The 16,203-nt window shown below is 50.8% G+C and overlaps 1 protein-coding gene across 4 annotated transcripts in view; it reads left to right on the plus strand.

Annotated features, from left to right (window-relative positions):
* TRIP11 (thyroid hormone receptor interactor 11) overlaps positions 1 to 16,203 on the plus strand; it is a 95,060-nt gene that overhangs the window by 40,249 nt on the left and 38,608 nt on the right. For 3 of the 4 annotated variants that reach the window (XM_068128137.2, XM_068128140.2, XM_068128139.2), the window contains 3 exons: positions 1,376 to 1,630; positions 9,740 to 9,777; positions 9,883 to 9,963. In XM_068128137.2, coding sequence (XP_067984238.2) covers positions 1,376 to 1,630; positions 9,740 to 9,777; positions 9,883 to 9,963 — 374 coding nt within the window. The remainder of the gene's footprint in view (positions 1 to 1,375; positions 1,631 to 9,739; positions 9,778 to 9,882; positions 9,964 to 16,203) is intronic. The other variant, XM_068128138.2, reaches the window with a different exon arrangement.

The raw sequence follows: 16,203 nt of genomic DNA on the forward strand, positions 1-16,203 counted from the left end.
CATAATTAGATGAACATGCCCAAAAAGGTGGCACCCTTACTCGCCAAAGTCTCAGAGCCGGTCGTGGCCTGGATTCTGAGCGGTTGGAGAAAGCAAGTCGTTCAACCAAATACTAATAAAACCACACTTGTGCCACAATGTTGGCGATAGAAAATAAACTCTTAAACGATTACCCCGACTACCGTAGGCCGAACCTTCAGCATTCGCACAAGCAACAGTTCACAAAATGTGTTTTCACAATCTCAGAATGTTGAACCAGGGTTGCAGTCGCTGCATGTGGGTGCATCGTGTCGATGTTTTATCAAGCATTAGTGATAGACTTAATGGTGTAGTGAGCAGATGAAGCAGTTACAACTAATTGACAACAAAGGTGATTGTGAAGCAGTACTGGGAGCAGACGTTATACAATAATTAGTGTTGTGCAATGGTGATGAGAAGCTGTGCTTTGTTTAGCATCTCAACAGTAGCTCACCGTGGGCCATCACCAGTGTGATAGATGGCCCGCAAGGGCGTCCGAGGCTCGCCAAGCAGCCTCATATTAAAGGGAGCATGCCCCCAAGCGGTAGAGCAAAGCAATCATAGGGAAGTTGTCTCTTCCCTGACATGCTCCTCCTTTATGTCACTCTCTCATGAAGAGAACGGCACTCAGTAGAGAGCATACCTCCACCTGGTTGGCCATATCACTGAATGGTGAAGAATCACTTAAAAAATTCTAGTAGCCGGATCCGAATCCGGATCTTCACCAAAATCTAATCATTTCGTCCTTGTCAGATACGCTACATCTCTGCCAAATTTCGTCTCAATCTGTCCACAACTTTTTGAGATATCTTGTTCACAAACAAACGGACAAACGGACAAACAGGGGTGAAAACATAACCTTCATCCATCTTTGGTGGCGGAGGTAACAATAAGGGACACTCTGGGCTCAAGGGGGCCACCATAGGACCCCTTATGAAGGGAAGGGGCAGCACTCCTTCTATAGGGGTGGGGGAGGTGGTAGGTGGCAATGCCCTTGAAGCTAAGATACTAAGTAGTTAAAGAAGATATTATGTTTTAACTATTTAATTTTGCCTGAAGTGGCTTATCGAGCATGTTTGGTCACACAATAAACATTAGGAAGTGTGTGGATTTTGATGGAGACAATATGATGTGAGCACCTCTGATCTTCCTTCGGCTACCAATATGTCATGTATAGCAACCGAGATGCTAACGCTTATGCGACAAGACAAAATTATTTTCATAGATTTGTAATTATGCCTTTTTTTTTAAATGCTAAATTTAAAGGTGTCTCATGTTGTATTTTGTCAACTCTAGGTGTTACCTGCTTGTAAGCCTTGATAGGTGCTAGCAACTCCAGTTATTTTTGTTTTTGCAGAGAGTGATGCGGACTCATTTGTAGTGGTCGAGGCCGACGGCACGGCTGGTGTCGAGGAAGAGGAGGAGCGTGTTGTGGAGGCGATGCACGAGCTTGAAGGCTTGACCGAAGAACCGGTGTCACCGGGAACCCGAGGGAGCGAGCCGCCACGGCAGGTGCCAATCGTCCCGACCGAAGGAGACAAACTCTCAAAATCCGAACATGTCACGATGGAAGAAACCAACGTCGAGCTTGTGCTGGATCAGGCTGCACATGGCAAGTAATTTTTCTGTTGGGATGTCTTCCATTATTATGCTCCAATGATTGAAAGAAACAGCACAGGTGTTGTAAAGGTTCAGGAAACCCCTTGATGTTAATTTTCCAGTTTCCAGTTCAAAGCAAATGGATGTTGTATTCCATGCTCCAACAGCTAGTTTTGGGCGATTTGATTAATTTTGCTCATCAGTTCTTTTTTTGTGTTTGGTGTTCCACTCTCTCTCTCTCGTCCTTTGACTCTTTCTTATTTTCCGGCCACGTTCTCCATTGTTTATTCTTTTCCTTTACCGATCGTTATACAAGCCCGATCATGCCAGATGCATTGTAGCCTTCCTCGGATGATGCGTTAAATCTGATGTTCACCTGGTGTGATGCGTGTCTGCACTACTGGTATCGGTATTCATAAATGGAAACCGCCTTTTCGTCAATGCAGATGATCACCCTTCCCACTCAACATGGTCTTTCCAGTTGCTGCCTCCTCAGCTCGTACCCCTGCCAATACCCTTAACCCGACCACTCCTGATTTCCAAACTTTGTACCACCCAACCCTTTCCATCTTGTCCATGAACTTCAAAGACCGACACTCCAGTGCCATGGATCTCTCCCAACAACTCACTGCTTTGTCACTTGAGGATATCTGTCAAGCAGAAACCTTCCTTTCACAGGATATCACAGACTCACCTGTCTTCCTCCTTTGTCATTCCTTGTATCACTTTGAAAGACCAAATGCTTGTGCTGGTAGCAGTAGTATGGTCTACATCAGGAGCTCCCTTCCCCATAACCACTTCTTTGCCAGACTTGATTCCAATGGAATATCTCTGGATCATTGTCCCTCTTCTGTGTTGGTGTACGAGGTCTTCTCATCCACCTTTGACTCACAACGACCCTCCCACCATCTAATTATTTCCCTTATCTGTCGTGACTTCAAATTCCACAATTCCAGCTCGTTAGGTGTTGCTGCTCGTACCCACTGTCTATGGTAGTGCTGCTAAAACATTATTTCCCTCAATGGCTCCTACACATTCCTAGTTTGGATCGTGTCCAACTTCCTCTCTAACCGTTCCTGCTTTTCATCAACTTCCCTTGGCTCCTTAGATGACCTCCTCTAGGTGTCCTCTCCGGCAGTCTGCATAGTACCACCAAGGTGCTGCGGTGTCTGGCAGTTTAATTGCACAGATTGGTGCCATTTCTTCCACTGATTGTTTCACTCCCTCTTCACGCCTGGACATCCAGACGGTCTTTGTGATTGCTTAACGTACTACTTTCTCTCCTCCATTTTATGCTTTCACTCTTCCCGTTATCCTACCCAATATCCCACCCTTGGTAAAATGATTCATTCAGTGTGGCAATTGCTAGAAACTGGCTTTCTTTCATTCTGTTAAACCCAACTCCACCGACTGAACCTGAGGTTTCTTCATAAAGCTTGCAGTCATTCCGTCTTCAGGCTCACCTGAGAACTGAACTCACAGGTATATCTCCATCCACAAAACTTTGTCATAGTTTGTCAAGTCCATCTCTGGTACATGCACTTTATATGTTCCTTTACTCTTCGTGAAAGACGGAGTCATGATGGACTCAGCTCTGATCCAACCACTTTCACTGTAATCTCCCTACAGCACGTGACCCCTCCCTGCCACAGGTGGAGTTTCTCAGCAGGGCCAAGCTGTTCTACCTCCTAGTTGCTCTTGACTCAGTTACTGTTGCTGGTGCTGATGGTCTCAGAGTTTGACTACTGAAGACATTTTTTTTCATCTCCTCTGTCTACTACTACTCCTTTGCTCTTTTCCAGGTCATTTTCTTCAGTCCACCTACAATTTCCAATTAATTAGAATTGAGCTCAAACTAATATGCTCAAGTATACTCCAGTCAGCTCACTCCTTATCAACGCAAAATCACGGAATCAATCATTGCAGGTCAATTTCGGACTCGTTTCATTGCTAACTCTGTGACCTCAGATTAGCAGTTTGGGTTCCACTCTGGAATAAATATATAAGATATTGAAGCGCGGTGCTACGCGCGCTTACTTGTACAATAAGAAGGAAGCGGACAACGTGGTAAGTTTAAGTGTCTTTATTAAAAGAGTTCACTGTAGCACTGGCGCGCTCCGGGCTGCGCGCCCGGTGTATATCCCGCGGCCACGCCTACCCCTCGGGCGTGGCCGCCGCCCACTTGGTGCGTGGAATGATGCGCTCACGCCAGTGAGCTTTCGTGTCCGCCACACGCGCCCCCCCAGAATTCCCACACACCTGGAGGGCCAGTTTGCGGGGCAAACGGATGACCCGGCCGAAGCGCCCTCTGGCGACCGGTGGCGTCCGGGGTGCAGGGATGCCAGCTGGGATGCCTCCGGCTGCACCCGGGATGGGTGCAGGACCGGGGGGCGGCGTGCCGGCGGTCCGCCCGCAGGGGGGCGGCCCCGACGTGGGGGCGCGGTGGGTGGTCCACGTCGAGGTGGGCCGGCTTGAGGCGATCCACCGAGACGCGGTCGGGAGTACCGCCAATGTCCAAGGTGAAGTGCTTCGCCCCGGTCTCCAGCACGCGGAAAGGCCCGTCGTACGGGGGCCGCAGTGGTGTCCGGTGGGCGTCGTGCCGGACGAAGACGTACTCCGCGGTGCGAAGCTCCGGGGCGACGTGCATAGGCGGGTGCCCGTGGTGCGCCGTCGGCACCGGGGCGAACCTCCGGGCTGTCTCCTGCAGCGCAGAGCGCTCCTGCGCCGCGGACCATGGCGCCGTGGGGTCGGGGAGGAACTCGCCCGGCACCCGCAGCGGTTGTCCGAAGACCAACTCCGCCGCGGATGCGCGCAGGTCGTCCTTGGGCGCCGTCCGGAGGCCCAGCAGGACCCAGGGGAGCCTGTCGACCCAGCCGCCGTCGCGGAGGGTGGCCCGGAGCGCGGCCTTCAACGAGCGGTGGAACCGCTCGCACAGGCCGTTGGCCTGGGGGTGGTAGGCCGTGGTTCGGTGCAGCTGGACCCTGAGCCCCCGCGCGACCGCCCCCCAGAGCTCCGAGGTGAACTGGGGGCCGCGGTCGGACGAGATGTCCGAGGGGGCGCCGAACCGGGCGACCCAGGTGGCGATGAACGCCTGTGCGACATCCGTCGCCGCCAAAGGCACGGCCTCCGGCCACCAGGTAGTGCGGTCCACCATGGTCAGGACATGGGTGAAACCCCGCGAGGGGGGCAGAGGTCCCACCAGGTCCACGTGTACGTGGTCGAACCTTCGTTCCGGCACCGTGAACAGGGCCAATGGGGCCTGGGTGTGCCGGTGCACCTTCGCGCGCTGGCACGCGAGGCACGTCCTGGTCCAGCCGCGGACGGTCTTCCGGAGGCCATGCCAGACAAACTTGTCGGCGACCAACCTCTGGGAGGCCTTCGTGCCCGGGTGGGACAGGCCGTGGATGGCGTCAAAAACCTGGCGCTGCCAGCCTGCGGGCACGATGGGGCGAGGCCGCCCGAGGGAGACGTCGCACAAGAGGACCGCGCCGTCGAACGGCACCTCGGTGACGCGGAGGCCCGTGACGGCGGTCCGCAAGGCCTGGACGCCGGGGTCGGCGGCCTGGTCCACCGCCATCCGGGCATAGTCGATGCCAAGGTGGACTGCGTGGGCGACGGACCGGGAAAGGCAATCCGCCACCGGGTTGTCCTTCCCCGCGACGTGCTGGATGTCAGTTGTATATTCGGACACGGCCGAGAGGTGACGCTGCTGCCGGGCCGACCACGGCTCGGCGACCTTGCCCATCGCGAAGACCAGTGGCTTGTGGTCGACGAAGGCCGTGAACGCACGGCCCTCGAGCAGATGGCGGAAGTGCCTGACCGCCAGGTGAAGCCCGAGCAACTCGCGGTGGAAGGTACTATAGCGGCGTTCGGGCGGGCGAAGCTGCCGGCTGAAGAACGCCAGCGGTTGCCAAGCACCACGCACCCATTGCTCGTGCACCGCGCCCACCGCGTAGTCCGAGGCGTCGGTGGTGAGGGCGATCGATGCATCGGGCGCCGGGTGCGCGAGCATGGTGGCGTTGGCCAAGGCGAGCTTCGCGCCGACGAACGCCGCATCCATCTGCTCGGTCCAGGTAACGTCACCTTTGCCCGGCTTCCCCCGGAGGGCCTCGTGCAAGGGGCGCAGGAGCTGGGCGATGCGGGGCAGGAACCGATGGTAAAAGTTCACCATGCCCAGGAACTCCTGGAGCCCCTTGATCGTGCGGGGGCGCGGAAACCCCTTCACCGCCTCCACCTTGGCCGGTAGGGGGACGTCCCCATGCCTGGTGACGCGGTGCCCCAAAAAGTCGATGTCGGCGACGCCGAACCGGCACTTGGCGGGGTTCACGATGAGGCCATGCTGGCCCAGACGTTCGAAGAGCGTGCGGAGATGGTGAAGGTGCTCTTCGCGGGACGCGCTAGCGACGAGGATGTCGTCCAGGTAGACGGAGACGAAATCCAAATCGCGCAAGACGCTGTCCATTAGTCGCTGGAACGCCTGAGCCGCATTCTTCAAACCGAAGGGCATCCGAAGAAATTCGAAAAGCCCGAACGGCGTGATGACCGCCGTCTTCGGGATGTCCTCCGGCCTGACGGGGACCTGATGGTAGCCGCGTATGAGGTCCACCTTCGAAAAGAAGGACATGCCCGCCAACCGGGCGGAGAAGTCCTGGATGTGGGGGACGGGGTAGCGGTCGTGGGTGGTGGCGTCGTTGAGGCGCCGGTAGTCCCCGCACGGTCGCCATCCCCCGCCGGGCTTTGGCACGATGTGAAGCGGCGACGCCCAAGCACTCTCGGAGCGCCGCACGATGCCGAGCCGCTCCAGCGTAGCGAACTCCACTTTAGCTACGGCGAGCTTCGTCGGCTCGAGGCGGCGTGCCCAGGCATAGAACGGTGGCCCGGCGGTGGGGATGTGGTGTTCCACCCCGTGCTTGATGGCCCCCGCCGAGAAGGTGGGCCGCGTGAGGGCCGGGAAACCCACGAGGAGGCGGGTGAATTCGTTCGCTGCTGGAAGCGTACAGATGAACCTGGCTGGAACCGAACCGCTCAGCAAGCCGCTCGGCGAGCCGCTCGATGAGCCGCTCCGGGAGCTGCTCAACGAGGCGGGCAGCGCGCACGCGAGCGAGCTGAACGTCTCAGCCTGCACAAGCCTTCTGTGCTTTACGTCGACCAACAGGCCATTGGCACAGAGGAAGTCCGCGCCGAGCAGTGCCATAGGCACGTCGGCAGTGACGAACAACCACCGGAAAACCTGCCCTCCGAACTGCAGAGAAAGGCAGCGTTTTCCGTACGTGTGAATGGACGTACCGTTGGCGGCAAGCAGCGCGGGGCCCCGGCCCGCGAACTGCTTGTCCGACGTACCGGCAGGAACGACACTCACCTGCGCTCCCGTGTCGCACAGGTAACGGCGCCCGGATAAGGTGTCCGTGATGAACAGTAGGCTGTTTGCACGGCCGGCGCTCAGTGCCACTACCGAGGGCCGGCCTGGGCGTTTCCCGACCTGCCGAATGAGCACGGCGGGCGACATTGCCGAGCCTTGTGGCCGAACTGGGCGTGGAAAAAACACCAGGTTTGCGGCGAAGGCGGCGGAGGCCACGGTTTCCTCCGCGGCGGCGGCGGTGGGCGGGGCGTGGCGGCGGACACGAAATGCGCATCAGCCTCGAGATCCACGAGGTGTGGTGCATCAGCATCAGGGTCAGCATCAGCATCAGCCCCGATCACCGCGACGGCCGCGCCAAAACTCGCCTGGGTGTCCAAAGCCGCGAAGAACCTGTCGGCCTCTGCAGCGAGAGCCCGGGGTTCCGTCGTCGCAGAACCGGCCAACGCGAGGCGGACTCGTGCCGGCAGCTGGCGTCGAAACAACGCCCGGAATAGAGCGTCTGGGGTTTCGTCGCCCAACAACGACAGCATATGGTCCATGCGGACCGACGGTCGCGTGTCACCGAGCTCGGGGAGGTCCAGGAGGCGGTCGGCCCGAGCGTCCACCGTGAGGCCGAACGTGGCGAGGAGGAGACGCTTGATCGCCTCGTACCTGCCGTCGGCCGGTGGGTTCCTCAGGACCGACACGACGCAGCCGGCCGTGCCGGGCCCGAGGGAGGCGACCACGTGGCAGTACCTGGTCTCGTCCACCGTGATGCCTCGAAGTCGGAACTGGGCTTCCGCCTGCAGGAACCATACTTCAGCTTGCGTCTCCCAGAACTCAGGGAGTTTGATCGTAACCGCGTTGTTTGCCATTGCGATGGCGTATTCGGTCGGTCAGCGACGGCTGATCCAACGTCGGAGGGTCACCAAATGAAGCGCGGTGCTATGCGCGCTTACTTGTACAATAAGAAGGAAGCGGACAACGCGGTAAGTTTAAGTGTCTTTATTAAAAGAGTTCACTGTAGCACTGGCGCGCTCCGGGCTGCGCGCCTGGTGTATATCCCGCGGCCACGCCTACCCCAGGGGCGTGGCCGCCGCCCACTTGGTGCGTGGAATGATGCCCTCACGCCAGTGAGCTTTCGTGTCCGCCACAATATAAATGATTAGAGTTATCTGCCGTGAAGGATCATGAGGTGCTGACATTTTGGGCCGCACCCTTCGTTGGAGAAAAAGACGACATTCTGCTGCTGCTTTGCTCCGTCAATGCAAGAATTGTCTCAACCTGAAACAATAGTTTAGGCCCATATTATTGGATACATTTGGTTCCACCCTGCTTTCGAAACTTACAGCTAATGATATGCAGTGCCCCCTCCTGGACTGGATTTTTGGTCAACATTAATGACCTCTTGTCATAATTTGAAAATCCAATGTATGATGTTTCAGCCAACTTTGTGCAGAAAAATGAGCAACTGCTTTATTTACCTGCAACATACCATTTTAATACAGTAAAGAACCACACTCGACTTTGTTTCTCCACAAAGGCTGTCTGGCAAATCCTCCATTTTATTTTATATGGTCATCTATTGGAGAGGTCCAGTCTCTGGAGCTCTTGAGGCCCGTCTTGAGCTATAACCTGTCTTGCGTAAATCCCATCTTCAAGCTGGTGTGTGCCGGTGTGTGCCCCGGTTTAGAATAGGTACACCGTATCCCTGTGTGTCGTAAGAGGCGACTAAAGGGTTGGCGTCAGGAAGGGCATCTGGCCATAAAATCATTGCCTCAAAAAAGGAACCATGGTGATTGTCATGGGGCCCATAAGGCTAACCCCCGCTCTAGCAGGGAAAATGGCCTTAAAAAAAGAAGAAGAAAAAAGGAAAAAAAAGCTGGGCCTCAACACTAGCCACCACCACCTTGGAATCCTCGGCAGGCCCAGGTCATTCCACATTCCCGGCTTTTAACAGCGTATGAGGCCTACATCTGTGTCAAGGGATTTGACTCGCACATGTGGTTCGAATGCCGGTCGATCGCTGAATTAACACCAGGGGGGTTGACTCAGCCTGTCATCCTTCCGAGGTCGGCAAATTGAGTACCAGCTTGCTGGGATGAATGATCACGGTGTGTACCCAGATTTAGAATAGGTACACCGTATCCCTGCGCATCGTAAGAGCGTGACCAAGGGTTGGCGTCAGGAAGGGCATCCGGCCATAAAAAAACATTGCCTCAAACAGGGAACCATGATTGTCATGGGGCCCGCAAGGCTAACCCCCGCTCTTGCGGGGAAAATGGCCTTAAAACGATCATTCATTCATTCATTCATTCATTCATGTGGACTGGTGCTGTTTCTTCCCATGTTGCCCTCGATGCCATGTAGTGTAAGGCTCTCCGTGTCATTGACATGTTGTGCGAAAAGACGGAGTCTCAGGGTCCGCTGCTTGTTCACTGCATACAGTTTGGTGTCCTTGCATTATTTTACTGGCTCTCTTCATGCTCCTCGTACCCTCTCGCATCTCTCCCAAACCATGGTGACACAATCTACACCAGAACACCGTACCTTGTAACCCTCCCTAAATCCAAGCTTGATTTCACCTTCATTCAATCATCCCATTCTTCGCTCGCATTTGGAACAATCTTCCCGAGTCTCTTGTCTCGCGCTTTTCCCTCATGGGTTTCAAGTCTGTGCCCACCACTACCTAACAATCTCCATGATGTATCCATGTTAGCTTTATTACACCTCTATTTAAAAACCCCTCATAGAGTGATTACATCTGCTCTTTGTTTCCTCCAGAAGATGAATTTGAAGACGAAGATAAAGAAACTTCACAGGTTGGTAGGCATGCACGGTTTTTAATGGGCATGAAAGATGTTGGTAGGTTTGGTTCAACATGGCATTGAGATTTAAAAATTTATACATTTCCTTCTTTTCTACAGAAACTCTTTGATGCTGAACGGGCACAATGGGAGGTGCAACGAGGATGTTTGGAACGAAAGATCACGAGCCTAAGAGAGGAGGTAGGGAAAAAAAACAGCATTTTGACTTCACTGGTCCATCTGGTTTTGCAGCTGTCCTCTCTTACACTTCCTCCGATGCTTTGAACCTCTTTTTTATTTATTTATCTGTCCTTTTGACTGGGTACATCACCTGTTCTTGATGACTGAAGGGGTGCCAACTTTGGACGAGGCAGGAGAGTTGGCATTTGGGCCAAGACCCTATTCAAATTGACTATAGTGAGTGCCATGAAACAACAATTTGCAGTGCACAGCACATGTTGACCCAAGTAGATGTCAAAACGGTGCATTTTATAAACTAATACACCCACTCTGTACGGGAGTGGCAGGAAGGGTGATCTCTAGATCATTAAGCTGTTTTATCCTTTATGATAACCCTGGTGTTGGGCTAGCGGCTAGGGTGCCGGCTTAGGATCCTAGGATCCTGGGTTCGAATCCCGGTCGATTGCTGAATTAACGCCAGGGGGGTTGACTCAACCTGTCATCCTTCCGAGGTCGGCTAATTGAGTACCAGTTCACTGGTAATTCCCTGTTTGTCGTTAAAGGCGGCAAAAAGGGTTGGCGTCAGGAAGGGCATCCGGCCGTAAAACATTGCTTCAAAAAGGGGACCGAAAAACAACAACAACCACGGTTCCCGAAAAAGGCCAACCCCCGCTTTGCGGGGAAAAATGGCCTCTAAAGGTGGTTATCCTTTATGATAAAATTGTTTTTACAATATTGATTTATACATTATGCGTATGATCATGTGTTTATCCTTCATGGTGTATATAGATTACAGTAGATCTAGGCTCGGGCCTCAATAACGTTGGGGGTGTGATCAGTTACCAAGTACATTGTGGAGCGCTCACCAAGTGGCTTAAGCATTCGAGCAAGCATTCCATTTGAAACCGTCGATAAGGAACGGCGTGGCAAGCTCGAGCCAGCTACTTGGTTAACCCTTAACATGGATTTCGCCCGAGGCGGAAAACCCCTTTGGGGAGGTGCGGGGTTGGGAGGGGGTGGTTGAGGGAGAGGTGCGGGGGGGTGGGTGAGGGAGAGGTGTGGAGGGGGAGGGGGATGGGTGAGGGAGAGGTGTGGAGGGGAGGGGGGGGGGTGGATCATAGGAATGCCTTTTTTAGAAGCCCATATTTCTGGAATGGAAGAAGAAAAAGAGGAATCTGGACCTGTGGCTTTAATGTAGCGTTTCCAATGGTATGACAGCTGGAACCCTATATAATAAAGTGTGATGGACACGGAAGGAGCACACAAAATAATATATAGTAATACTTTTCAAAGCAATATAAAAAAAGAGTTAAAAGTACCTGGAAGGAGCACACCATCCCACCACCACCATCAACAACAACAACCACAACAACAGCATCAACAAATACGCATTATTGAAGAGCCTTCTTTGCATGTTTCACTTCATTTTACATCTTCATTGAGATTCACAGATATGTTTGTGAAGTGCAACATGCTGTCTTTTTGATTGAACCCATTAGCGAAATGGCAGGTCGGCATGCTTGGTCGTATCGTAAGTCTGTGTACTTGTCTTGTACGTTTCTTACTTAGACATGTTTTATCATTCTTGAGTTTGCTCATCTTGGTCTCCGCTCAGCTGCGTGCTTGTGAGTATTAAGCCGTACATGTTATTCGATCTTTCTCTCCTTTCGTTTCTCTCCTCACACACATCATTTATTGTCCTGCTTCCTTTGGCAACTCAAAAAAGTAGCAACAATTTTCAAACATCTCCCTTCCCCCACCTCTTCTCTAAAATCCCCATCAGCCCATGCACTTCGCATTCTTCCCTCTGACTCCTCCTTTGCTTCATTCTTCATCTTCCTTGGTTTTCATTTCCCTTTTCTGTCCTTCCAGAATGTTTCTCTCCCAAATAGCTTCTTCTTCCTTTCCCCACCCTTTTGTTCCTGAATCACTCACAATCCCATGGCTCATGTCCAGTCCCGTTCATGCAGCACTACTCCACATTTATTTGTGCTGTTGATCTCCTTTCCCTCCACCCTGGATGTAATGTCTGCCTCTGTTCTGTCAGAACTTGTGATCCAGAGCAGTAAACAGTTTTGTTGTGAGTGCAGCTGCAGGGCTGTGAATCACTCTGTCTACTCCCCACCCCCTGGCCCCCAATGTGAGCCACTTTGTCTGCCCCCCCCCCCCTGTGAACCACTTTATCTGCCCGCCCCCTGTGAACTATTTTGCCTGCCCCCACTGTGAACCACTTTGTCCTCTCCCTCCATTGCCTCCTTGTTTGTATTCCTCCACTCTCATATCTATCCCATCCCCTGCCTGCATCCCACCATACCCTCAGGTTTATACACCCCTCTTCTCCTTCCATTGTAATGCCACTGATCTCTCAACTCAAGTTACTGATTCAGCTCCAGACAATGTGTGCTTAACAGACACCTTCCTCTCACAAGATGTCTCCACTATATCCTTGTCTTTCCCTGGCTATTCCATATCCTATTTCGATCGGCCCCACACAGGTGTAAGTGTTGTATATGTGTAGAATTCATTCCTCACTGTCCATTGTCCATGCTAGCCCCTCCTAGCCCACTGGACTGGCCTATATCTGCCTATTTAGTCTTTCCTACAACCACGTAATGCTTGTCTGTGTGTTGAATCGTTCCTCTAATGATGACGACCATGTATACACCTGTTTCCACAAAAATGGATCAACTTGTAACCATCCATTCCAACTCTATTCTTCACCTGCAACCATCTCAAGTGCTGCCATGCCAGGTGGCTGGGTGTCAACTTACAACGTCCATGACAAGGCAGTAAAGGCCTTCTGTGACTATGTGGATGTGATCCAATCTGTAAACCTTCCAATCCATATTGCTCCATCTGATACATTCTGACTCCTGGACCTGGGAATGACTAAATTAACATTCAACCTTTCCTGTTCCTTGTCTGTCCCTCTTGGCTCATCTGACCATGTTCTTGTCAAAGCGGATACCCCTCTGGCTATTGTTATAGAGCGAGCTCAACACCAAAAAAATCTTACTTTTTGCACAGGCCAACTGGTAGTTGTGCTCCCTCACAAAAGGATTGGGCCACCATTTTTCTCCTTCGCATTCTTCAGTCTGTCCTTCAATTTTGGCCTTGTTATCCCCCACTCCCTTCCTTTTCGGCCTGGAATACAGCAAATGTATTTTCTACCCCCATTGACCCTACCTCGTTCAACGCCCACACATGCAGGTTGCTGTTTCCTTTCTCTTTATCTCTATTTACCGGACTTGGTGGCGTAATAGTTAGAGCGTCTGCTCTGAGTCTGGGAGGTCAGTGGTTCAAACCCCGGCCGAGTCATACCAAAGACTTTTTAAAAACGTGCTGTTTCCTTGCTTCCTGCTCAGCATGAAAGGATGGAGCATGGACAAACAACCACATGTTGGCAACACTAATGCAGGCTTTTATGGGCCTAATTGCCTTCTCCTGTGTAGAAGTTCCTTGTAAAAAATATTTTAAAAATATTATCGTTATCTCCCTCATTTTATATATTTTTTTCCATTGTATTTGTGAACCTGGCATGGTACGCTATTCAGCTGCCAAAATCATTCGAGGCATAGCTGTTGGTGGTCGAGAGCTCCAGTTTCAGACACCCAGCCATTTCCACCCCCACAATCCCTTCTGTTCTAAAACTTCCAATAACCACACGTGTGTCCCTTTGGCGCAGATAAACAATTGCCTCTTTGTCCATCCAACTCATATCTTTCCTCAGTTCCTTTTCTTGAGGTGGCTTGCTGTTATGTAACATCGTCCTCCATATGTGCTCTTGTATGTCCTCCATGGGTGACAAATCTTGGTGGACAGGTTGGGTGTGTTGAGAAGGACCAATTGATTCGATTTTGGTGAAGATCCAGATGTGATAATTTTTTAATATTCCAAGTGATTTTTTTCACCATTAATTATGCAACCAAAACGATATATACAGTCGTGGCCAAAAATATTGGCACCCTTGCACTTTTTTCAAATAACTCACATTTTCTCTAAAAAATAAGTTTAAATTGACAAAAGTATTTGGTCTCCATAATTCTTTATTTCACTGTTAACATTACAGAACCTTTGTTTTTGATTCAGAACTTAATATATCCTTTTAAATCAGAAAATAAAAATAAATGGCATTGACAAAATTATTCACACCCTAGACTTAATATTTGGTAGCACTGCCTTTGGACAAAATAACTAGTCAAGCACTTCCTATAGCCATGAATGAGCTTCCGACACCTCCCTACTGGCAGTTTGGCCCATTCTTTTTGTGCAAACTGCTCCAGTTCTCCCAGATTTGAAGGGTGCCTTCTCCCAACTGGCGCAACATTGCGCTCCAAAATGCCTTGGTAATCTCCTGATTTCATGATGCCATGCACACATTCAAGGCACCCAGTGCCAGAGGCAGCACAGCAACCCCAAAACATCACTGAACCTCCTCCATGTTTGACTGTGGAGAAGGTGTTCTTTTCTTTGAAGGCTTCATTTCGTTTTCTGTAAACATAGAGATTATGTGCTTTACCAAAAAGCTCTAATCTGGTCTCATCTGTCCACAGGACATTCTTCTAGAAGGATTTTGGCTTGTTCAGGTGTGTTTTGGAAAACTCCAGTCTGGCTTTCTCAGAAGTGGGGTCCTCCTGTGTCTCCTACCCTATAACCCCCTTTCATTGAGTTGGCGACGGATGGTGCGAGTTGAAACTGTCGTACCTCGTGTCTGATGGTCAGATTGAATCTGTTTGGCAGTTGATCGAGGTGCTTTCTCCACCATTCGAACAATCTTTCACTGCAATCTTCGATCAAGTTTTCTCTTGCGGCCACGTCCAGGGAGGTTGGCTACAGTGCCATGGGCCTTAAACTTCCTGATAACATTGCGTACGGTCAACACAGGAACATCAAGGTCTCTGGAGATGGACCTGTAGCCTTGAGATTGTCCATGCTTGGCTACAATCTTGTGTCTGACCTCCTCAGACAATTCTCTGGTTTTCTTTCTTTTCTCCATGCTCATTGCAGTGACACAAAACAGCAGAATGACTCCTTTTCTCTATTCAAACTGGTTGAATGAGTGATTTTTATATTACAGGCACCTGCAACTCACCACAGGTAAGTTCAATTCCAAAGTAAAGGAGAATCACCTGATTGAAATCTAATTATTTGTTACAACTTCTGAAAGGTGCCAATAATATTGTCTGGACCATTTTAGGATTTCTGTGTGGAATAAGCTAAGATTTTGTAATTTTTTCAGGTTTTTTTTGTTTTGTTCCACTGCAAACCAAAGAAATACACGTGTGGATACCAAAATATATTTTTTATTTCAGCAATTTTCTGGAAGAAATGGTGCATTATTGGAAAAAAGTGCAAGGGTGCCAATATTTTTTAGCCACGACTGTATTTTGCACGATATTTCAAAACGTTGTGGATAACAAAACATGGTAAATGATTTTGGGAGGTGACAAGACCAAGCCGATTAGATTTTGGGTGGGGTCTGGCTGCAGATCCGGCCTACCAGTGGGATTCAAAATGTAAACTGTAAATGTAAAAAGGCTGGAAATGGTGGAAATGCGAATGGTTCGGTGGATGTGTGGAGTATGAGAGAGAGGAAGACAAATGATGAATTGCAAAAGATGATGGGAATAGAGCCTGTGATTGATGCTGTGAAGAGGAACAGGTTGAGAGATGGTTTGGTCATGTGTTGAGGAAGGATGAAAGTGACTGGTTGAGAAGAGTGATGGAAATGAATGTAGAAGGAAGTAGAGGACGGGGAAGACCGAGAAAGACTTGGCTAAAGATGGTGGAAGAAGAAATGCAGGCAAGGGGGTTAACAAGGAGAGATGCAGAAAATAGGGCAAAATGGAGAAGATTGTCATGAGGACCGCAAGGCTAAGCAGGGAAAATGCTTAGCAGGGAAAATGGCCTTAAAATGCATGTTGTTGTTGTTGTATACATTTTTTGGCTCTGTGTAATATATATGTAAATATTGGAAATACTATGTCATGTTTTGAAGCCACACCATAAATACTTTTTTTTTTTTTTTTTTTTTTTTTTTGTATACTGAATCGAGGCTCGTGAAAGAGCTAACATTTATTTCACAAACAAATCAACCAGACAAACAAAATATATAAAAGAGGGAGCGGAAGACAAGATGGGGAGAGAAGGGGAAGCACACAAACATAACATTTGAGAGCAGGGAGATGTGTGGGAGGGAGAGGGCCTGGGGGGAGGAGGCGTGGGAAGGGGGGTGGGGGGGGGGGGGGGGGTGGGAAAAGT

Source organism: Myxine glutinosa, chromosome 9, assembly GCF_964187855.1.
Source record: "Myxine glutinosa chromosome 9, kmMyxGlut1.1, whole genome shotgun sequence".
NCBI lineage: Eukaryota > Metazoa > Chordata > Myxini > Myxiniformes > Myxinidae > Myxine > Myxine glutinosa.